This window comes from Bombus terrestris, chromosome 9 (genome assembly GCF_910591885.1).
Source record: "Bombus terrestris chromosome 9, iyBomTerr1.2, whole genome shotgun sequence".
In the NCBI taxonomy this organism is placed as follows: Eukaryota; Metazoa; Arthropoda; class Insecta; order Hymenoptera; family Apidae; genus Bombus; species Bombus terrestris.
Genome location: NC_063277.1, coordinates 12,462,669 through 12,486,580, shown reverse-complemented (window position 1 = coordinate 12,486,580; position 23,912 = coordinate 12,462,669). Strand labels below are relative to the sequence as shown.

At 35.2% G+C, this 23,912-nt stretch overlaps 2 protein-coding genes across 3 annotated transcripts in view; one reads left to right on the top strand and one right to left on the bottom strand.

The window, feature by feature from the left end:
* LOC105666045 (glycine-rich cell wall structural protein 1.0) overlaps positions 1-23,912 on the top strand; it is a 98,649-nt gene that overhangs the window by 26,549 nt on the left and 48,188 nt on the right. The gene's annotated exons all lie outside the window — the stretch shown is intronic.
* LOC100649216 (breast cancer type 1 susceptibility protein homolog) overlaps positions 16,599-23,912 on the bottom strand; it is a 43,229-nt gene continuing 35,915 nt past the window's right edge. Inside the window, exon 7 of the mRNA XM_048408902.1 lies at positions 16,599-20,047. Within this exon, the coding sequence (XP_048264859.1) occupies positions 19,986-20,047 (62 nt within the window). The 3' untranslated portion in view covers positions 16,599-19,985. The remainder of the gene's footprint in view (positions 20,048-23,912) is intronic.

Below are 23,912 nucleotides of genomic sequence, written 5' to 3'. Positions count from 1 at the left end.
AATGTAGAAGTGCTTTATGAAGAGCTTTGATATCGGCAAACTTTTACCCTCGTTGGTTTATCTCAAAAAAAAGATAAATAGAATGGAACCGAAACGAAAAAATAGAATGCCAAACGCAATGAATCGAATTTAACAAGATGAGATCGCGTGGGAAGGTTACTGGAAAAAATAGTTCGCTTTAAATACGTTCTAAATACCTTTTTGTTTCGTGAACCATTCATAGCAATCAGCCATAACAGTCGATGAACGATATTCAATTCCCAATCTTCAGGTGAAGCGATTTTTTGAAGTTTTATTTACCTTCGACCATTCAACTTCTATCGTCACAAATACTGTTGCAATGGAGTAGCCACTTTCTACTTCTTCTTCTTCGTCTTTTTATCGTTCGATATTCGCAACTTATGCTTGCGAACGAGAATTATACTTGGATTTAACTTTTTAAGTTATATGCATTTATTTCTGATGCATTCCGATTTATGTGAATATTTATGCATTTATATTATTGTTCGACAAATAATCGAAAGCATCAGAAATGTAAAAAAAAAAGATAGAAACAAGAAGTGTATTAATTGATATTATTTTATGAAAAATGAAGGATAAGAAGAATATAAAAAGGGAAGGTTTAGCTTAAATAATATTTCATCGTATTAGTCTAGATTTCAATTTTTAAAATTTTTCGAATTCTTTACATCGTAAAAATTTAACCTGAAATATAATCTTCAATCTCGCAGAAAAATAATTTTCCACCAACTCAGTTTCCTTACACGATTTAAACTTCACAGCGATATTTTTTAAATCGTCAAAATCCAACCTGAAATTCAATCTTCAATCTCCCGAAAAAATAATTTCTCATCGAACTCAGCTTCCTTACATGATTTAAACTTTAATCCGATATTTTTCAAATCGTAAAAACCCAATCTAAAATTCGATCCCTCGTTCTCACGGAAACAGACAATTTCATCAACTCAGCTTCTTCACGCAATTTAAATTTCGTAAATCGCTAGTTTTTTAAATCAGTTAATCATAGTTTCAAAATTCGGTCTAAAATTTAATCTCCGACTCGTCCAAAAAAAAAAAAAAAAAATTATTCTACGCCGACCCAGATTTCACACAGAATTTGGATTTCAGAAACCGCTATTTTCTCAATTGTCAAATTTCAACTTACAATCCAATCTTCGATTGGTAGAAAAAGGGAACCGCGAGAGAAGAAATCCGAAGGAAAATAATTTCCTTCCTCTGTTCCTTTCTTTTACTGCGTTCGACAGGATTCTTATAAATCACAAAATACCATTGCCCGGAAGCGATATTTATGATCTAAACGATCGAGGAGGAGTGGGATGGATACACAGCCGTCAAGTTCTATAACAACATACATTCAAAAGCGAAATTTCACGCTCGTCGCTCAAACAACAACGAGGATATACGTTCCACGTTGTCGGCGATTCCGTCTTCTCTGCGATTTGCACAATATCGCGTACGTCAGTGTCATTTGCATTCTCTTTTGGAGCTCACCACCCCCACCGCCCTCTCCGCCCTATGGTCCGTTTGAACAAACTCAATGCTGGCTATTGAAAAATTATTCGAACGAAATCCACGCTGGATACACGTTGCTCGTATCCGCTGCTTTTCAATTTGATTAAAGTCTGTAATTAATGGAACAGAAAGGCTCGGGTGAAAAATTTGTTTCTAGTTTTCTATGGCTAGTGCTATCGCTCTTTGATATTCTTTGAGCGAGCGAAGGTTTTCTTCGTCATTTTTAGGGACATATTGCTTGGCGTTGGAAATTTAGCATAAAAGTTTAGGATAGCTTTGATTCAAGCGAAATCGATTATTATCTCGTGGTATTTTCGGGACGCTCAAGGCTTATTGAATTTAGTATTTCAAATTTTGTATGGCTATTGAAATTGTTGTTCAACGTTCTTTGGGTGAAATAAGCTTTTCTTGATTTTCGGCAGGGGCGAGTATTTTTTATAGAATTTTTATGTACTTTAAAATCTCACATTTAATTTAGTTTTGGATCACAGCAAGTTACATTTGGGAGAATTAATTACTTTCACCGTTGCTTTATTTCCAGATTTTGGCGTATAAATTAAACGACCAAACATTGTTTGTATGCTTTTTATCCTTTTTTTTCTAAGAAAAAAGTCCACTTTACCGATTAACAATTCATGTTTCTACCAAATAGTTTTTAATTGATTCACGAATATGTCGATATTTCCGGGAGATGCTCGAGATTTTCATGGTCCCATTAAACCGGGAAATTACCAACGATTTAGTACGCCAAACGGTGTGTTTCGAGTTTTATGGACGTAATATTTTCGAATTCAACACACCGCGTTCTTTCATTCACCTAAAAAGAGAAAAGAGAAAAAGAGAGACAGAGAGGAAGAAAAAAAGGAAAAGAAGCGACAGGGAGCGAGTTCCATTTTACTGGGCGTTAATTGACGCCTTTTAAGCATCGCGTACAACTTCTCCACCCTACTTCAGCGTCTCGATTATTTTTCAACGCATTGAAAACTGCTCGGCGAGCGATTTTCTCCGCGTTCTTTTCTATCATTGCGTGATACAGCTGCTATGATATTTTTCCGAATACGTCATGTGTGTTTTATGAAACATTTTGAAATTTCATTGGCACCGTAACGAGATACGACTATCACGATCATACCGTCATGATTATGGTGCCAATGAAATCTGAAAATGTCTGTTGCAGTATAGATACTAACTAACCAGTATATAAAATCCTCCTATGGCATTTCCGCAAATTACTGTGGTATCGCGTTTATGTTACATTGCGTTGAATGATCCATTGAATTTCGTTTTATCGTTTTCCAAGATTTCTCCTGGTGGAACGAGGAATTTTCACCTTTTTCGTGGCTAATTCTAATGGAAAGGTAAAATAAAATAACGTTACATATCGATCGAAATATTCATAAATACGAAAGCCGTAGAGTTTTATGCAAATTTATATTTTCATTCTAAAGAAAGAAATTGAAATAAAGACCTCGGTATTATACACATCGCTTCATTCTAAATATTTGATATATTTTTTAATGTTCTGCTACATATTTTTGTAAGCTTAATTCATATATTAAATACATAAACATCCGCAATTCATAATATATTCAAATATATTAAAATTCGTACAAATAGTTGAACGTGGATCTGTATGAAAATTTGCAGCGTGTAACAGATTACGTGATATATAATAAAATATCATAATTTCATTGCAGAATAAAATGATAGAATTGAATATTAAAAAGGAAAAAAAATCGCCATTATCGTTTCGGTATTATGAATTTTCAACGATCTATTGTCTCTGGTCTCGAATGGAGATCGTTTCATGCAGATGGATAATACATCGTCAGATTTGTAGGGCCATTAAACTCAAATCGGAAATGCGGTCGAGTAACTTGATTTGCTCGAGTTATCGGTAAACGCGTCGTTAATGTCCAATTTAAAGCTTATAAAAATTTCATTTACCGCTTCAATTCTTCCGGCTATATAAAAATCATAAAACGAAAAATTGAAAAGTTGTTGCCTTCGGTGTGTAATCTTTCACGAAAATAACTTCAATCGAATGAAACTTCTCATAGAAAGAAGACTGAAAAGAAAACACCTCACTGACCTCGCTAAAGGAATAAAATAGTCAAACTCGAAGATGGTATCCCGCTGGTGGTAGCCATCCACAATGTTCTTTAACGATTAAGTTAGAAAAATTTATCAAATGTCCAGTTGGACAAATTAAATTAAATAATAAAAAAAAAAAAAAAGAATGGAAAGCAGACGAAATATAAAATATAGAAAGAATTTCTTTTTGGTTTTTGGATATTTTGTGAATTCGATGATTAACGTGGTCGGGAAATTGTTAAATATTCATTAAACTAAATGTTTTTATAATTTGTTGAAATTGAGCTAAAATATTTCAAGGAATATTCGCAGCATAGTCTTCCTTTAACCTCATTTGAAGGAGACAAGCTTCACACAGATACACTTAACACGCACAGTGAAGTAAAAATTCTCACGTTCCATTAAGTAGAGTAAATTAATCTTCTAACCAATTCCATCTCATTTTACGCGGATAGTAGCGGAAAATTACAAAGAAGAATCACGATCATTTTCCTTTACACTCATCCCATTTCACCGTGGCCAACGAAAACAAAGGAACATTTACATAAAGGAAATGAAAATACTTACGATCCATTTAACATTCTCCTCGGTAACGCTAAAAGTTTCGAATGGAATTGGCAACATTATTTTTCACTGAACTCGCCCCTTTTTTTAATTTATCCTAAACGATCCAAGTTCCACTTATAGCATACATCGCATGCATAAAAATTACATTTACTTGTCGATAAATATTTGCAAACAAATTTCTATCGCGTATTAAATTCCATTGCTATTTATTCTCTGTGAAACGAAACAAAGGGAAAATTATAATTAAAAGATATTATAGAATATCGCAAATATTATTTCGAGCATGTAATATGTAACTTCGCACAATTGATATCGAAAAATATCAGAGAAAATGCCCAGACTCGTGTCTGTTTAAATCGATCTCTACAAATCATCTAACTTTGTACAAATGATACCGAGAATTTGAAAGAGAATTCCCAGGATCGTGTTTCTTTAAATCGACCTCTACAAATCACCTAACTCCGTACAAATAATACCAAAAATTTCAAAGGAAATCCCCAGGCTCGTGTTTCTTTAAATTGATCTTCACAACTCACCCCAAGGAACAAACACACGTGCGCAAACAGAATTGTAGCTGGCGTTTCATTAAATGTATCGAGGGAACAATAACAGCGAAATCCAGAATAGCGCGATGGATGTTCCTTCGTGACGACGAGACGTGAACGTTGCCACTCGATTCGCCATTCGCTCGACCGACGCGATCCATTTAATATTTCCATTTAGAAATTACACAACGAAACACTCGACAACGACTATGTCTGGCATTCGTTCTCGTGTCGTAACTCGATTAAATATTATACGTAGTAGCTCGGTAAAGTATCGGAACAGTTAGCATAGGAAACTTCTACGTGAATATCGTGTACTTTGTAGAAAATATTTCGAAATTTCATTGATACTCTAACTAAACACGAGTGTCATTTTTGCTGGCCAAATTTCACATCGATTTCCGAATGTGTATACGAGTTGCCAAATATTAGCTGCGAACATATATTTCATTGAAAATTAGTATACAGCGTGAATAATTACCTTAAGCATATAATACGCGTTAAAGGTGGTTTCACCGAATATCGAGGCTTATTAGCATAGTGGTTAATCCACTGTTTAAATACATTTTCATCTCTGTGAAACATATAACTCGCTTTGAATGTTTCGTAGCTTCTATACAGAGCGTTTTGTTAGTTGCCAGTGTTTTTCTTGTAAACGGTAAGTATGAGGAAAAAAATGGATTGTTCTAAGTGAACTATACTAAATATTTAATAATTAATAATTAATATAATTAAATATTTAATAATTTAATAATTAAATATTACTATAATAATATATAACTATATAATATAATATAATATAATATATAACTAAATATTTAATAATTTAATAACTTACATTTTTCGTAAGTAGTTGCGCTATTTTTTAAAACCTTCCTTCTTTTCATATACAACGTCCACGATCTTCTCGCCATTCTACGAAAACAAAGCATTAGGGTAACGTGGCCGAGAACTGATTAGTTTAAAAGATATTTCAACTTTAATTTCATATCGTAAGAATATGACGTAGGAAGAGCAAGGAAAGACGTAAAACAGTATCCTTGTATTTATATTTTCTTCGTCTTACGTACGACATTTTAGGAAATTCAAGATGAAATCTCTTTCAAGTTAATCAATTTTCGGCAATGTTACCCTAACATTTCTTTTCGTAGATTGACAAGAATACTGCAGGAGATAATCACCTTCGAATAAATTTTGAAAAATAAAATTTGACAAATACAATTATGGTAGCGGAGTCTCGTTACGGTGTTGATGAAATGTTAAAAAGTTTCGTATAAGACGCATAATACTTATATTTAGAAAATGTTGTTACGAGCGTTCGACTACTTTTTCGAGCCATTGTGCTCGGATTGTTCGTTTGTCGACCGACGAACCGTTTAATAAACCATAAATCTGAGCACAAAGGGCTATTCACGTGGAAGAGGCGTAGGAACGGTGGTACGAAATCAAAAATGTTCCGCGTGAAATTTTTAATAAACGTCCGCTGTTCAAACGACTAAGTCGAAATTGCTGTGTGGTCGGGGAACGTCTGTTATAGTGTGTACGAAAAGGGTGAAAAAATGTTTGGGTAAATTGCGAGAGATTTCGTGATGATTTCTCTTGCGGAAAATTTGGAACTTCTCCGTTCTAACGAATTGAATTCCCGATGTTTCCTGAATATTGTACGATGTAAGTAAGAACGAGATTTTTGCCACAAAGTTTCTTAAGTTGTTTAGTCTTTACCTCGTTTGAAAATTTCGCGCAGTCTCATCTGAGAAACAACGATCTGTTTGCCGTAATAAATTGACTTTACGATGTCTAAAATGTATTAAAAACATTTATTTTTTGTATCAGCTTTTGTATTAGCTTCTCGACGTATAAAATATCATAATGATTTTCTTTAAAAAGTCCTACTTTTCCGCCATCTTCTGTTTCGCTATGAATAAACTATTGAATTTTTATACAAACCCATAGTTTAAACAATATAACGAGAAAAGCAGAACCTCGAAAGCAAATTGTTTCACAGCAACTGAAAGACGATTTCTTTGGACCAATAAATCAAGTCGATGAAACTTGTGAAATGACGTATTTGATAGAGTTATATTTTTATTCCGCTTCCGCGTGATTTATGAAATATAATTTGCTGATAGAAGTGAAATGTTTATACAAACTACATTTGAATCGGGAACAAGAGACAGAGAATCGACGATTCTTCTTTTCATTCGACGTAAATTTACAAGAAGAAAAACGTAGAGACATAAGAAAATACAGTAGCAAACATAAAAGACGATATTTAAAGGGATACAGCTGCACGAATACATATAACTTTCGACGTTAAAGAAAATTAAAAGAACGGTACGAATAAGAAATTTCTATCCACCGGGAACGATCCTTCAGAGAACAAGATACAACAGGGAACGTACGAGGGAAAAGTACATTGGAATATTCAGATTCGTGGAAACGAGTGGTGGAACAATCATTTTGCCAAACAACGTACGTTTTCCACGAAGACTCGGCAAGTTCATTAAAATACAAAGCGTCTACAGAAATGAATTTAATTTGCTGCAGCTGAACGACATTAGTTTTAATTCGCGCGAATCACGCGGCAATAGAGATCATAATTAAAATTGTGAACGAAATGAAGTTCCCATGTTAGGTAATATTGCGATGCGGAAGTAGAATTCCGTGTAACGAGTTTACATTTGCTGGTCGATTCTGTTGAAAGCTCGCAAACGATTAATCGAACCGTTTCCACGTTCTTCGTGGGAATGATTCGATCGATTTTCGAAATGCGCCCGGAATTCTTCAACCGGTGATTTGTGATTGATATACCAACCAGATTTACCTCTCTAGTGAAATAGATGGATAGCCCCCTGGTCTGTAATTTTGAAACGCCTGTTTTTCGTCCATTTTCAGTCGCTTTGAATTTTTTTCTTTTTTTTTTTCACCAATTACGAAACTGAAATTACTTCGTTTTAGTTGGATTTTTCGTTAGTTGCTGTGACAAAATAGTTGGCGATTGAATGGAGATTTAATGGAACCATTTAGTATCAGGTATCATTTAAACAGAATTATTCAGCGTTAGTAACATGTAAATAGTGGTATCAATATTGCTAATATATTTGAAGCATAGTATTAGTATTATGGATAGATTTTATTACAGCACAGTTGATTGGTGAATTTGAGAGATTTACTTAATATCGATGATTGATGTGTCAATCGGATTTAGTTCTCTGGTGGGTTGTTAGTTCGATAATTCTTCTTTATCCTTAGGATCGTGTATTTTTGTCGATTCCAAGTTGGTTTGCATTTTGTTGGCAATTACGCAAATAAATGTAAGTTGTGTTAATTGAATTTTTCAATAGTTTCCGAGATAAAAGAATGCTTTGTGTTTTGTCGTTATTTAGCAAAGTTTAATCAGACGTAGAATATTTGAAACAGAACATCGATTAATTAACTTGAAGATATTTAGAAACTGAATGGACTGGTGCTGAAAGTACGTGTTTTCATAAGTTCTGACCGCGCACAGATTAACGACAAATATATAAGATAAAATGCCAATGACTAATCGCCTATATCGGCTTCGAAAAGTATGTCGTCGCTGTATATTTAAGAAAACTGTTAACTGCAGCGTTGTCAGCAGTACAGTGCTGTTACTGCAACATCGTTCCTTTGAACGGATGGCATTAACCCAGGTTGGCAAGAAAAAGTACAAGAACGAAGCTCATCGTAGCGAGACGAGTTAAGACTATGTTGCGTACTTTAACCGAATGAGCCGGTTAGAAGTCGACGGTATATTTGATCCAACTTGTTACCTCGTAGTTGCTGGTTGCAGAGTAAATGCACTGAGCTTATAAGTTATAAGCAAATCGCTTGAGTATCCATACTCTCAGTGCATGTTAATAGTAACTTTTATTAAAATATAAGGCACCGGGGGTCAACAGGTTTATTATAGATGTTAATTTTAAAAGGGGAGCAGCCGTGTGTAATGAAAATTTCAGTTCTCAAATTTGCAAAATTTCAACATGTAACTTTTTCGCTTATTAAAGTACAAAAATGAAACGAGAAAGAGAAATTAGAATAACAGACACTTTAAAGCATCCGACGAACAGGATTTTTATGATTTAAAAAAGATAGCTTAATATATTGCTCCAAATCCTTCAATTTCTTCAAGCTTCACGAAATTGTAGAACCTACGTGAAAGAAGGTGAGTGCTGGTGGAAAAATATTAAGCGTATACAATGTTAAAAAAAAAAAAAAAAAAAGAAAGAGGATGAAGCGGAAGCCTAACTCCAACCATTTAATTAACTAAAAAAGTTGTAAATGGCATATCGCATTAATTTAATGCCTGTCCTTAACAATAATTGATAATAGATTAATATTCATAATATTATACGTATACATGCTCTTCGTCGTTAATAATAATAATAATAACAACAACAATAATAAAACAATAGTCATAATATTATCTTTCATTCTTAATAATTGTAATAAATTAATAGCTATAATTTATTACGCTTTCATTTATTTCCAACGTTTGTTACACATCACAATCTCGCCGCATAACATTCGGCAGAGAATTGCTTTTAACATCAATTAAAAATCACGTCCAAGTTCTCTTTCTTATACGACCATATATATATATATATTTCCTCTTAATAAAGAAATCGAATAAGGAACCAGTTTTTTGGTGAAGCGAGAGAAAAATGAGATTCACGGCGGACAGCCAGAGATTTTTATCGAAAATTCCTGTCGTGGACAGCGACGATAAAATTCAACCGCATCCCCGTTCGATTTGTTTTTCGCCCTAAAGCTGATTTAATGCCCTGACAAAATAGCAGGCCAGGCATTTAATTCGTCATTCGCGATGCATTTCCGTCCACGTTGCTTTGAACGTCGGGTCAACGATTTATTACGAGAGATATTAAATTAGAAAAAATAAAAACATCCAACGACGTTGCCTTTGTACGATTCGCCAAATTTTCCGATTTATTTTGCCCACGGATTAACATCTCTAATGTAAAACGTTCCGTCGGCAACTTGTTAAAGTTGTTAAAGCTAGATTTACGGCGTAAATGTTTGTAATCTTGATATTCTTCCAGCTGGCGTTGGTGTGGAGGTAGATTAGATTTACGGTCGAGTGGACGGTTCAGACGTCCAGCATGTTTTATTTATCTATCGTGAAACATTTTCCGACGTTTGAGGGTTTCTTTATATTTCCAGTAAACACCAGAAAATTTACTTTTTATTCATCTATTTACTCCTAATATTACTAATTCTTGAGTATTCTGTAATTAGATGTTACTACAGACTGGCTATTACTTTTAATTTATGTTTTGTACCAAGTTGCAAATCAAAGGACGAAATATCAGCAATTTTTTAAATTGTTAACCTTTCACCCGCAACCTTACTTTTACTGACGTCATTTGCACACTGGGTCGTTTAGGTGCACGCAGGTTCTTTTAGCCTTTTCTGTTTTAAAATATCTTTCAATATCACCCAACAATTTTTATTTAGCGTGTTATCTTAATCTCTAAAGCTCGAAGCTAAATCTGAACGAAAAATATGGAAGACATGAAAAATTATCTAAAAGTGCTGGTCGAAGACGATCCAGTAGATGGAGAGTTAAGAAATGATTTTTCCCATGCGTGGAAATATTTCTTTCTATATTAGATTGTCCGGAAAGTGTCTTTCTTTTACAGAAACGTCTTTTACAACGATGCATCATTATACAAACATGAAACCTAATCTATCAAACGTTGTGATCTTTATTTCGATAGTACAAAATGAATCATACGTAATTCGATAAGATAATATAAAATGGAAAATGTCGTGCATCCATTATTTTTTTATAAAACGAAAGAAACTTTTCGGACCACCTAATACCTTCTGAATAAAAAATTTTTTGTTTTTCCTTTTATTTGGTAGACTATTTACAATCAATTCTCATTGAGAATTATAAGTAAATTCTATTGGCGTGATACTGTAACTTGGATTATAATAGTTTATAGTATGTTTGATTCTAGTTGAATCTAATGCTTCAATCTAAGGGGTATTGTCTTTTTAGTCTGCGGATCTGATCCGTCGTGTCAAGTAGTTGGGTAACTAATGGGTTTCGGTGGTTGTTAACTCTTATATTATATCTGTTTCTGAACTTGCATATTTCTTCTTTAACTGTGGGTATCTTAAGGTCGCGATGTATTGTTTCGTTGGTAACATACCAAGGTGCATTTATTAAGGATCTTAGAGTTTTTGATTGGAATCGTTGGAGAATTTCTATGTTGGAATTGCTCGCTGTTCCCCATAGTTGGATGCCATAGGTCCAAACAGGTTTTAATATGGCTTTATATAGCATTATTTTACTCTGTATGTTTAAGTTGGAGCGTCTGCCAATGAGCCAGTAGAATTTTTTTAGTTTTATTTTCAGTTGTTTACATTTATCTACGATGTGCCGTTTCCATGTCATTCTTCTATCCAGAATCATGCCCAGATATCTGACTGTATCTTTGTTTGGAATTGGAATATTATTTATAGTCACCTGTGGGCAGGATTGTTTTCGCAGCGTGAAAGTTATATGACTGGATTTATTTTGATTTATTTTGAAGCGCCATTTGTGGAACCATTTTTCCATAGAGTCGAGACCTCGCTGGAGAGTTGAGGAGGCAATTATCGGGTCTGAGTGGGATGCTAATAAAGCTGTGTCATCAGCAAATGTCGCTGTGGTTATCTCTGTTAAGGTTGGTAAATCGGCAGTGTAGATGGTGAACAGCAGAGGTCCGAGGACACTGCCTTGAGGTATGCCAGCTTCTATTGGAAATGTTGCGGTTATAGCGTCTAAGTATTTGATCATGAACAGCCTATTGGTTAGATATGATTTTAAGATGGAGTAGTAGGTGTGTGGTAGGATTTTCTTTAGTTTGAACAAAAGTCCTTCATGCCACACTTTGTCGAACGCCTGCTCAATGTCCAGGAATACCGCAGAGCAATATTTTTTTTTTTCTAAATCTTGGCTGATTTTGTGAGTTAGACGATGAATTTGCTCTATCGCAGAATGTTGCTTCCGAAAACCGAATTGATGATCTGGGATTGTTTTCAAATCCTCTAAGAGTGGAAGGAGTCGTTTCGTTAGCATCTTCTCAAATAATTTGGACAAAGTAGGTAGAAGACTAATTGGGCGATAAGAGCTAGTTTCGTGTATTGGTTTTCCAGGTTTAGGGATAAGAGTAATTAATGATATTTTCCAGGCCTTAGGATAGTATTCTAGGCGAAGAATTGCATTAAAAATAGAGGTAATGAGAGTAATTCCTTTTATGGGAAGCTCCTTGATAGCTTTGTTACTTATCTGATCATGTCCTGATGCTTTCCTGGGATTTAGATGACGAATTAATTCTATAACTTCCAGAGATGAGAAAGGTTCAATAGGAGGAGACATCTGGAAGGGAGAGTGCAAGTATTCCGTTATTTCGGCGGCAATAGTGGAGGAATACGGTTTGAAGACATTAGTTAGGTGACTTGCAAACAAATTGGCTTTTTGTATAGGGGTACGCGCCCATCCACCTTGCGGATAGCGAATTGGAGGGATTATTTGCGGAGGACGAGTGAATTTCCTGGATGCCTTCCACAGTGAGTAGTTGGAGTCAGCTGTGGGTGACAGATCAGCAATATATTTTTGAAAACAGTCATTTCTGTAATTTTTGAGGATTTTGGTTAGTTTTCTTGTTGCGTTATTTAGCTTACGTTTGTCTTCAGGTGTTCTATGACTTTGCCATACTCTTCTAAGTCTGCGTTTCTCTGCGATTTTTATTATTATGTAATGGGGGTATTCACGTTTATTGACAAAACACTTAGTGGGGGTGGAGGAACGGATCGCGTTTATTATACTGGTGTTTAAATATTCCGTGGCTGCTTCTATATCTTCGTTTGTTTTTAAGGATATTGAGGCTGATGTTGAATGATTGAATACTTTCCTAAAGAGCTGCCAGTTTGTGAATTTGTTGTGAATAAAGCCGTTAGGTTGATTTTCGACGATTGTTGAGTTAATTGTTGCTATGACGGGTGAATGATCTGAAGAGAGTTCCACAGAAGAGTTGATTTGGATATATCTTGGCGAGATGTTTTTAGTTATAAAGAAGTCTAATAAGTCAGGTAGTTTGTTAGTGTCAGTGGGCCAGTGAGTGGGTTCGTTTGTACTGAGGTAATTGAGTCTGTTGGCGTTAATGCATTTCAAAAGATTTTTACCTCTTGCTGTGATAAGTCTGCTGCCCCATTGCGTATGTTTAGCGTTATAGTCTCCTCCAGCTATGAATCTATTGCCCAGGTCTTCGAGGAATCTATCGAAGTCTTCTTTGGAAATAGAATGTCTAGGAGGACAATATACTGCTGATGTGGTGATTGGACCATGCCAATCTTCTATCGCTACGTTTGTAGCTTGGAGGTAGTCCTTCTGGAATGATGGAAGCTCATAGTGTTTTATGCTGGTCTTGATGATAATTCCGGTGCCGCCCTGGGCCTTTCCATTGGGATGTTGGGTATAGTAAAAGTTATAACCATTTATTTTCAGGTAATTTTTATCAGTGAAGCGAGTTTCAGATATAAGCATTACGTCAATTTCTTGTTGTTTTAAGAAGAGTTCTAGTTCGTATTTATGTCGAGCTAGACCGTTAGCATTCCAAAGAGCTATGCGTATTGGTTTTATTTTACGTCGATGCGTGCTAATTTGTCCACGATCATTGTGAGCAATGATAACAAGTTACCAATTTGCTCTGTTTGTTCCCTGAATAATTTTTCAAGCCTATTGATGTTATCCATGTTTTGTGAATTGGGAACACTAGTTTGTGGTTCATCAGTATAGTTTTTCGGTCTGCTTTGATTTCCTTGAATTACCTGTGCATATGAAATTGAAGGAGTAGTGAATTTTTGTGAATTAAGTGCTTGGTTGGTTAGGTTCCTAACTCTGGGTTTGGGGTATTTATTTTTGTACAAGATCTTGTAGACTGTGCAACCTTTATAGTTCGCAGGATGTTCTCCTTGACAGAGGATGCACTTCGCAGGAGTTTCTGCAGTTTTAGTGCATTGACTTGTAGCATGAAGACCTGCACATTTAACGCAGCGGTAATTGTGGTTACAATATTTCTGTGTGTGGCCGTACCTTTGGCACCTTTTACATTGAATTATCTCTTTCTTTATGAAAGGTGGTTCAATTTTTACTATCGAATTCATTAATCGATTGATATTATAGGCTTCTTTGTTATTTGGTTTTTGCTTTAAGTCAATAAAGAATAAGGATAGCGGGTTTTTTGTGATTCTATGCCTTATATTGCTAATGTTCATTACTTCATGGCCATAATTTAAGAGTTCAAATTTCAGTTCATCTAAGTTAGCTGAGTGGTGTATGTTGCGTAGTACCACACGAAAAGGTCTTTCTTGTTTCAGTTGATACGTGTGGAAGTTTGCGTTCAGGGTTTTTAGTAATTTCGTTAGTTTTCTGTAGCAGTCTAGATTGACCGGCAGGATTTTAACCTGATTATTTTTAGTTTTTAGTATGTAATCCTCTTTTTTAATATCTTTCTCGATGGACTTTATCATTTTTTGAATGTCGATAACATCGTCAATGAAGATTGGTGGGGGAGGAGGGTCTTTTTGTGTGTGTTGATTTGTTGCTGTTTCAACTACGTCCATAGCATCGTCTGTAGATTCTAATATTGCGAATTTGTTGTAAGTGGTAACGTGACTTGTTGACGGTTCATTCTGACTAGTGTTTACATTCTTTTTGACTGAATCAAGCTTGCGTTTTTTAATTTTGTTAGTGTGGTTTGAAACATGGGATATATTATCCTTCTGCCACGTAGGAAGTAGAACGGTGTGGTTGTAGTTTTGTTCATCAGATCTGGTTACTTGGGCCATCTTCGAGCTAGTTAATTCAAATTGAAATAACTAGTCGAGAGGCTATGATTTGGATTGGAGATTAGATGTGTAGGATTTTCCACGAGTAAGTTTAGAAAACACTTGGTCTGTTTCTGTTTTAACTCACTTTCGACGGAGGGTCGCCACTTATTGTATTGTGAACTTCACTAAGCACTAGACACACGTCTACACGCTTCGGTGGTCGAAAGAGAACTGAATACAAAAATGAGTCCGTTTATTTATTACTTACCCTAACTTGTATCAGTGTGAGGTAGATTATTATACGTATTGATTGGTTTATTAAAGAGACCAGTGATAAAATCGTAGTAGTCGATCATATTAAAATCATTTCAAGTACAGAGATAGAGTATGCTGATCGTAATCGTTGCTCGCTCAATGCTACTGTTCAACTATACGCTCGCTATTCCACTGTATGTGACTCGCTACAATGACTCGCTATACCGTTCATTTGTATCGACCGGTGTTGTTATAAAAAGTTCAAATGTAGCTCTGGTTCACGATTACAAATAACGGCGATATATATATTCCACGGCACAATAATGTAGTATCGTAAACTATAATGATTTATTTACAATGAATGTATTATACAGATGTTGATTAAACAGGGAACGATGGTTGTTTAACGTGAACTAAATATAACAATGTGTTATAATTAAGACAACTAAATAGTTAATTTGCAACTCTCGTCACCACGAATCCAACGCCCTCTCTCTCTCACGCGGACCACACTCTCTCGACAACGCAACGTCTCTGTCTTCTCGATTCACACCCTTTGGCTTCTACACTGACACTGACTCTTAATTCGTCTTTCTCCCTTAGCATCCCTTTGTCTTTTCCCTTAACCCCATCACGCACTTGTTCCACAATCGCTCGTGGCCAGGGTCACGCAGGCCTCTTCTACGAAACTATTCAATCGAAGGACCGACGACACATTGATGGGACTGTCGGCACCTGGGCTCTCTCGCGACATTGTTTATGGTTCACCCGATATCTCTTAGGCCTTTCGTCCACGATACTATAATAATATGAGTCTCTCCCGATTCAAATCTTCCGTTGACTCATGTGCCGCTACAAGTGATTACAAAATGTCTATAATTAAATTTCGCGTTTTTAAAGCGATTTTTTAATACTTCGAGGACCGTGTGCTCTGATAAGCACGTAGCCTGAATTCGCACGTATTTTTGAAGCGATTGAAAAGGTTCAAATGGTCGCTCGGAAAGTTCGTTTCGATTTACATTTCGATTCGATATACATTTATTGAATTATATAGGCGCCATTTTGTTCCACAACCTTTTTCTATTTTTCATACAACTTGAATGTTCCATCCTTGAAAAACCTCTCTCTCTCTCTCTCTCTCTCTCGCAGAGAGAAACTTTTTTCGGTGAGAAACTTTTCAATATGAGTTTTTACGTCGGCCAAGGAGTTCAAAATCGGAACGAACTTTCCGACCAGCATTTAACGAGTGTAATATTTTATTAGAAATCAACGAGTACGTTCAACGATACTTCCGGTGGCGTTTTTCAGTGTGCTATGCTTGAAAACGTATTATTTCGTTAAATTTCTTAAAAATCGGAACGAACTTTCCGAGCAGTCGGTATTACTCTAATCTATTGATAACGATATCGTATCATTCGAGCGTGTAAATACACTTTCACGATATATTTATATGTATTCGTTTCGATTCGTTTATAGCATCCACTGCTTTCTTTGCTCTTTTATTTAACGGCAGGTCACATTTTCATAGGATGCGAACTCACGTCTCCAGTCCGCAAAATGTTAACACTTTGACCGCCACGTTGGTCATATACGACCGGCCACGGTTTCTCCTGTGAGAAACTTATAATTGTAAAAATTGAATGAAAATTAACAGTTAGAACATTTTGAATATAACCGATAAATAGAAGACACTTTGAAATAGAAAATGCCCCATTGAACAATTAAACATTTTTATTAGACAACATTTTTATTATTGTTGAAATAAACGAAGGCTCGTTATAATATGTCGCTATCAACTGTTACCAAGACGGCACGGTGGTCACCTGTGATCACCAATAAGATAAATGTTGTCTGTCATCGTCAATTTATTATTATTTTGCCATTATATGCTTTGAATAATAAAAATAATCTCGTGACGTCCTCAGCGAAACACGTGATTTCGGCGTGGCAGTCAAAGTGTTAACTTCCGTAATGAGATAGACGGTTGTATTTTATACAGAAATCAGCGAGCAGAGAGAAGAAAGCGATGAATCAGCGGGGAGGGGGAAATAAATAAGAACGAGAAAGATAAAAGACAGGATGAAATGGAAGACGATAAAGGTGAAACAAGGAAGCATAGAACATGGGGAGGGCAAGACGACAGGAAACAAAAGTGAAAAACGAAAACGTAAGAGGAACGTAGGAGAAGGGAAAAAGACTCGCGACGTCACCATAAAGCCGGACAATTTTCTCTCTATGTAGGCTCTTTCTTCACGGGGAAAGAAGTGGAAACATTGGTGGGCAATTGCCGTTTACTGCGCGGAAATGCAATCTCATTTTCACGGACGACGTCTCAAAAAGTGAAACACGCTTTCCTACGAACGACGACCTTAATACCTGCCGCTATTCTTGTCGCGATTTAGCATTCGCCATTTCCACTTAACAACTGTTCGACGAGTTCGCCGATATCCGCGTGTAATCAAATTTCATACGCTGCTTCGGCTATTGTTTCTATTTATTTTGTCGCCACCTATCTATTTATCTTGTTTTATCTCTACATGGAATATACGCAAGGTTATCTGAATCTTTTTGCGTAATAATTTATTAACGATAACGTTAATGAACTGATAAGTTCTAAATTGTAAGTCGTAGACTTTCTCGGTATTAATCTCGGTATTAATAGATCAGTTACAGATAGATTGATAAATAGGATTAATAGATTTCTAGGTATATAGAAACAGATATAAAGACCTCTCTGTCAATTTGAAGAATCGTTGTTAGATAAAAGGATTTATTGAAATCGCGATGTGCTTCTGTCGTTTGACTTGTATTTCGTAAAATTTCACTGATAATATTCGATTGAATTGCACGAGCAGATTCTGATACTAAAATAAAAGAAAATTCATGGAATTCATTTTGCAATCTGACGTATTGAGTTACTGAAAGCATAGAAGCATAAAATATTAGCAATTTAGATCCTTTGCAGAGGATAGAAAAGTGAATGATAAATAGGATTAATAGACTTCTAGATATATAGAAACAGATATAAGGACCTCTCTGTCAATTTGAAGAATCGTTGTTAGATAAAAGGATTTATTGAAATCGCGATGCGCTTCTGTCGTTTGACTTGTATTTCGTAAAATTTCATTAATAATATTCGATTGAATTGCACGAGCAGATTCTGATACTAAAATGAAAGAAAATTGATGGAATTCATTTTGCAATCTGACGTATTGAGTTACTGAAAGCATAGAAGCATAAAATATTAGCGATTTAGATCTTTTACAGAGGATAGAAAAGTGATTGCTGAATAATGAAATAAAAATTCCCGAATAACAATTCTTAATCTATGTTATAATAATGCGTTGAATTGTTAATGGATGAAATATTCGTCATCTTGGTTTTATATCAAGTACAGAAAATCCGATCATAAATAATTAAATAAAATTACCCGATTATGAATATTAAGGTGTACGGTATAAGGTAAAGAATTGTTTGGAAACTTTGTAACATTTTCGACGCTCGATATTAAATGCTATTGTGTAAAAGGTTTGGCGTGATCGGACAAGGATTACCAGGTTGACTGACAGGTTTTAATTAAACTTTACCAAAATGCTTGGAACTCGATTTTTGGACACGGTCGCAAATTGCGTAAGTTGGAAATCTAAAACCCTAGAAAATTAGGAACATGTAGTAGATTATTGAAAATACGAAGAATGATTAATTATGAGAGTCGTTTAAAACAGAGAGAGATATTTCATTCGCTAAATTAAATTGTTAAAGAAATATCAATTTAATTTTCTTCGATAGAATATAATATATCTGTTTTTACTCGTATAATTTATATCCACAATATGAAGTCACTCGTACATAGAAAGTATATAAAAAATGGATTATAGATTTTTACAGAATTTATATAAAGGATAAAATTTCTTCCGCCTCCGACATTCCGTCACAAAACGATCGAGGATTTTATTTTACATGGAAAAAGAAATGAAAGAAATGTTACTGAATTGGAGATTTTAATCTTTTTCGATATTATCCTACACTGTTTGCTTCACTATGCAGCTAAGATCGTTAAAAATGATTTAATTGAAAATTGAGTAGAGCTGATCGCCTAATAAAAGGAAGATAAGAAATAATGAATCAAGAGAAGCTATTAACCGTTATCTTAACTTTTCCAATAAAATTCCACGGATTTTCTTGTACGAATTACTTGGTCAAAGGAAATTCACCATCTGTCGAACGTAACCAAGCACTTTGCTGCCAGTTGCGCTGGATTTTTCCAGCGATCACCCGGGATTTCACTAATCCACACACTTAGTGAATACGACTCGTCGAATTTCACTGGACGTTCGTCAGGATCTTCGTTAGATACAAACTCTATTTCACGACCTGTACCCTCCTACGCCCTTCTAGATTTATCTGTTTAATTAATTCTCATCCAATTTATTTTTATTCCCTGTGCAGGTAATTCACGAAAATATTCTATGACACTGTCACATATCCAAATATTTTGTAGTCTGTCCTTTATAAATAAAATGAAAATATTACAACATAAGAATTAGGAATGGAAAAGTAGAATTGTTAAACTATTCACCAGGCAAGACATGTTAGCAGACATTCGAATTAAAAATCTCTTCGACGCGATCATTTCTTTATTTATAAGCTGCTTGACTTTTAATGTCTCATTTCCCTTGCAAAATGAATTATATCATTTTCGTGTATGAATAAAAAATCAAGATTAAACTTATTTAAAATTGATCATTAAGATGGCATAAAATCGAGCGTTGAAATTGTTTAAAATTGATCAACATGTAGATCCAAAAATGTACTCGACGTAAAAAATCTACGTGTACATCTACATAAGCAATCGGCAAAAAATGTCCTAGTCATTGTCTCCATCATTACACCAACACCATGAACAGAATTTCTATTTCCATGCAAAGCACCGCCACCATTCGCGTGATTATCTTAACCTCGACAAAGCACCCTCCATCCACATTTCCGATCGCAGAAACAATCTGCCAGAAGACGAAAGATCCATTCGAAAGCAACGAAAGCTGCTTTCTTTCCCCTTCCATCGCTCCGCAGCTTTTATCTTCAACCTCCTTATTCGAAGCTCTCGCCAAGCGGCTGGTGCCTTCATTAACATCGCAAGCAGATCGAAAATCTAGTTGTCGAATACTCGTTTCGACGAACCTTTTTCCCTGGAACAGAAATTACACGAGCGTCGCTCAAAGGGATCACGCGATTCCCAATGGAGGGGTCGTATGTGACCCCAACTCTTTCTCTCGCGGTCTCTCTTCATTCTTTCAAAGCCTTCTGCTTTGCAGCGATTTATAAAGTCACGCGTGCGTATGCTCGTTTAGCTGAGCGTGACAGAGCCATCGACCAGGAAATTCGAACTGTTCTTTGGTTGACTAAGTTTTATTGCCTTGGTTCGATTTGTAATTTTCGAATTTTAAATTTCGATAGTCAGAGTAGAAGATTAGAAATAGTATGCTAGAAATTGAAAAGTATTTTCGTAAATGATGCGATAAATATTTGACGATGGAAGTGTAAAATATTTTGATGATTTTTCATGTTTTAATAATAATCGGTAAATTCAATGTTCCTTTTTTCTAATTTTTAGTCACGAGTTCAAATATTCTTTTAGTGCAGGAAAATTCGTGTTCCAATAATTTTGAATGTGACGTTACTTTGATTTCTTAACTTAGTACGATTGCGATTTAATGTTGTAAAATACGATCAAATAAATATTATATATTGAAACCACGATTAATGAAAAATTTCGAGATGATCGTCTATAAGAAAAAATTGGTGAACGAGAAAAGATTATCAAAGTAAATTATTATATTCGTAGTAACAAATTTTTGTTCCTATTTTATATTAAGATTGTACAAATAATGTAAAATAAATGATTTCCTCTTATAAGAAATATAAAGTTATTCGAATAGCGTGTCTGATGATTAATTTGGATAATCTAGGTCTTAGTATGTTGAAGATAGATAGCAGCTAGTGGTACATGTAGATAACATGATCCGGCAATATACGTCAGAGAAGTAACACTGTTAAAACTTGTCAAGTGGTACAGCCCGCGCTTTATCAGACAGGTAGCACGGCCAAAGCTTGATCATGCAAGTGCATCAACACTGAATATCCTCGTACAAGTAGTACGATTAAAAGTTTACCTAGTACAATCGTGATTTCTATCATGCCAGTAGTACAAGTACAAGTTAAGTAAATCATACAGATAATAAAATCACGATTTATTTTGATGAAGTTCATTATTACATTAAAGATATTAAATGAACATTAATGGATTATAAATTTACAGGACGTTTAGAAAAGTTACTTTATTTTCATCGATTTTGAATTGATCTTTGTTACTTTACTCGAATGATTAAAACTATTCGAACATATTGCTAGAACACGATTTCATCTTATCAAAGATGTGATCAACAACAGCATAAGTTTTATATAATGAAAATCGAATTTGACCATTTTTTAACCAACTGTACTCGCTGTCCAATAAGAATTGGCATTTAACAAAGGGAAGAACCGGTACAAGAACTTTCAATGTAACAACGACACTTTCAAAAAGTTAATTCTTTATCACTGCGAAGATATTGCGCTGCGAAAATAGCGACATATTGGCAGCGACAATGGCGCCAGCTGTTTGAAAAGATCGTAGGGAAAATAAATAATAAAGTTTAACGTGGGAAACGAGCGGTCGCAAGCCACGAATAAGTTAGACAGTTGCAAGGCAAAGTACATAAACCACTGGCCTCTGGCCATTCGTTGGCTCGCAACTCAAAGTTTGTTACACTTCTTCGATTTCTTCGTACGGTTGTGTAACGTGGAATTGCAAGGCAGACCGTTAACTTTGAACGAGCTCCATGTTAAATTCAATTAATTAAAATACGGTACTATTTTCGTATTTCAAGTCGTGGCGTTACGATCAAAGCAGTGGAATGTTTTCGCTCGAGTTTTGAAGTTGAAATTATATCGCAAAATTCGAGACAAACGAAAGAGAGGAGAAGGTTGAATTTTTACCGAGAAGATAGATTTTCAAGGAAATACTAATCTCTGCAACGACGAAGACTGGATCAATTCCGACACAATTCTGACATATTCTTTATGGTTATTATCCTCTACGTTACATTTACCAGGATAATACTGTTGTTCTACTTTCTACGTTATTGTTCTCTTTATTATTATAGCATTCTAGACTTTAAACTTTCATAGCAGTTGGATGGATATGTTTCAGATTCTTTGGGTTTCAGTCGTGTTATTGGTTACTAGTCACACAAAAAATTATATACAGGATGGTTGGTAACTGGTGGTACAAGCGGAGAGGGGATGATTCTACGCGAAAAAAGAAGTCGAAAATATAGAATAAAAATTTTTCGTTTGAGGCTTTGTTTTCGAAAAAATCGACTTTGAATTTTCGCTCGGTACGCGTGCACTTTATCACGTCTCGTTATAACGGATAACGGAACAATAGCTTGGCCACCACGCTCTCCTGACTTAACTCGGCTTGACTTTTATTTATGAAGCCATATTAAATCAATTGTCTATTCTGAAGAAATCGCAAATTGCGAGCAATTGAAAGAAAAGATTATTGTAGCCTTTCATACTTTAAAACAATCGAATATCCTAATATTTAGAAAGTGTTCATAGAAATTTAATTACAAGAGCAGAAGTATGTGTTCGGCAGAATGGGCAACATTTTCAGCAATTTTTGTAATAATAAACTTTATGATTACTTCATATTATTTCGTTATGTATTCCTAATTTTCCGTTACGGCAAAAACAAACTTAAACTCCGATAATATCCATCAAGACAACGATCTACAGTGAGATCCGTTATAACGAGACGTGATAAAGTGCACGCGTACCGAGCGAAAATTCAAAGTCGATTTTCTCGAAAACAAAGCCTCAAACGAAAAATTCTTATTCTATATTTTCGACTTCTTTTTTCGCGTAGAATCACCCCCTTTGCGCTTGTACCACCAGTTACCAACCACCCTGTATATAATATTATTATGATTATTATTATTATTAAAATTATATATATGTCGGGTTAGCGTTCGATTCATGGGCGTGTAACAAATCTTTATTCGGACTAACCATCGTTGTTGTACAATAGAAATTATATTTACTGGTATAAATATTGATTTTTACAAAGTTTGATAAATAACCGTGGTGATTAAACACTCGAGATGTTAGTGACAATGTTCTTAGGATCAATAACGAATCCACGGTCAACGGAGTAACTCTCTGTTAAACGTAGAATATATTTTGAAGCACAAAGTAACGTTTGCTGTGACGCTCGGTATAATACTGCACGTAAAGACGATGTGCAAACTCTCCAAGGTGATCGCAAGAATAAAAGACTGATGGGAATTTTCCTCTCCTTACGATCGCGTTTGTTCGTTGCATATTGACCGGGGATACCAACAAAATTCCAGCCGCCGTTGCTAGGCAGACCCGCATAGAGCTGAGATTGCTCCTGCCCGGGATTTGATTGTTAATTCAACGTGTGTCCCACAATATTGGCACTTCTCTGTTAGGTAAAAACGTTCATCCCGTAACCGTGGCTACGTTCGACGACCAGTTGTGTCACCTCGAGCCGAAGCCCACCGTCACAAATCTCGGGCAAACATAATAGGATTGAATCATAACAACTACTTCTAAGCCTTATCATTTAAGTACAGCTATAATAAATAGTCTAGACTAAAGTATTGGGGATCTTCCCAAAAATTCCAAAAGAGAGACCCCGATGTCCTCTCATCTCCGACATATATATATAGAATATTATTAGTTTATCAGACTATATGAATAATTTCATTTTTTAAGTGAACGTGATTATCGTATAGCATCTTTTGGTTGCTTAAATATAACCAGTAGTTGGTATTTATATTTTACACGGCATAACAGCTATTTGATATTCGTTACTGCGTTTGGATTTATGTCAATATTAAGCTCTCTTTTTTCCCCTAGCTTGGTATGCATGAATTTTAAAATACGTATGAATGCGAAACGAGCAACCGTTTCTCAGTATAATTT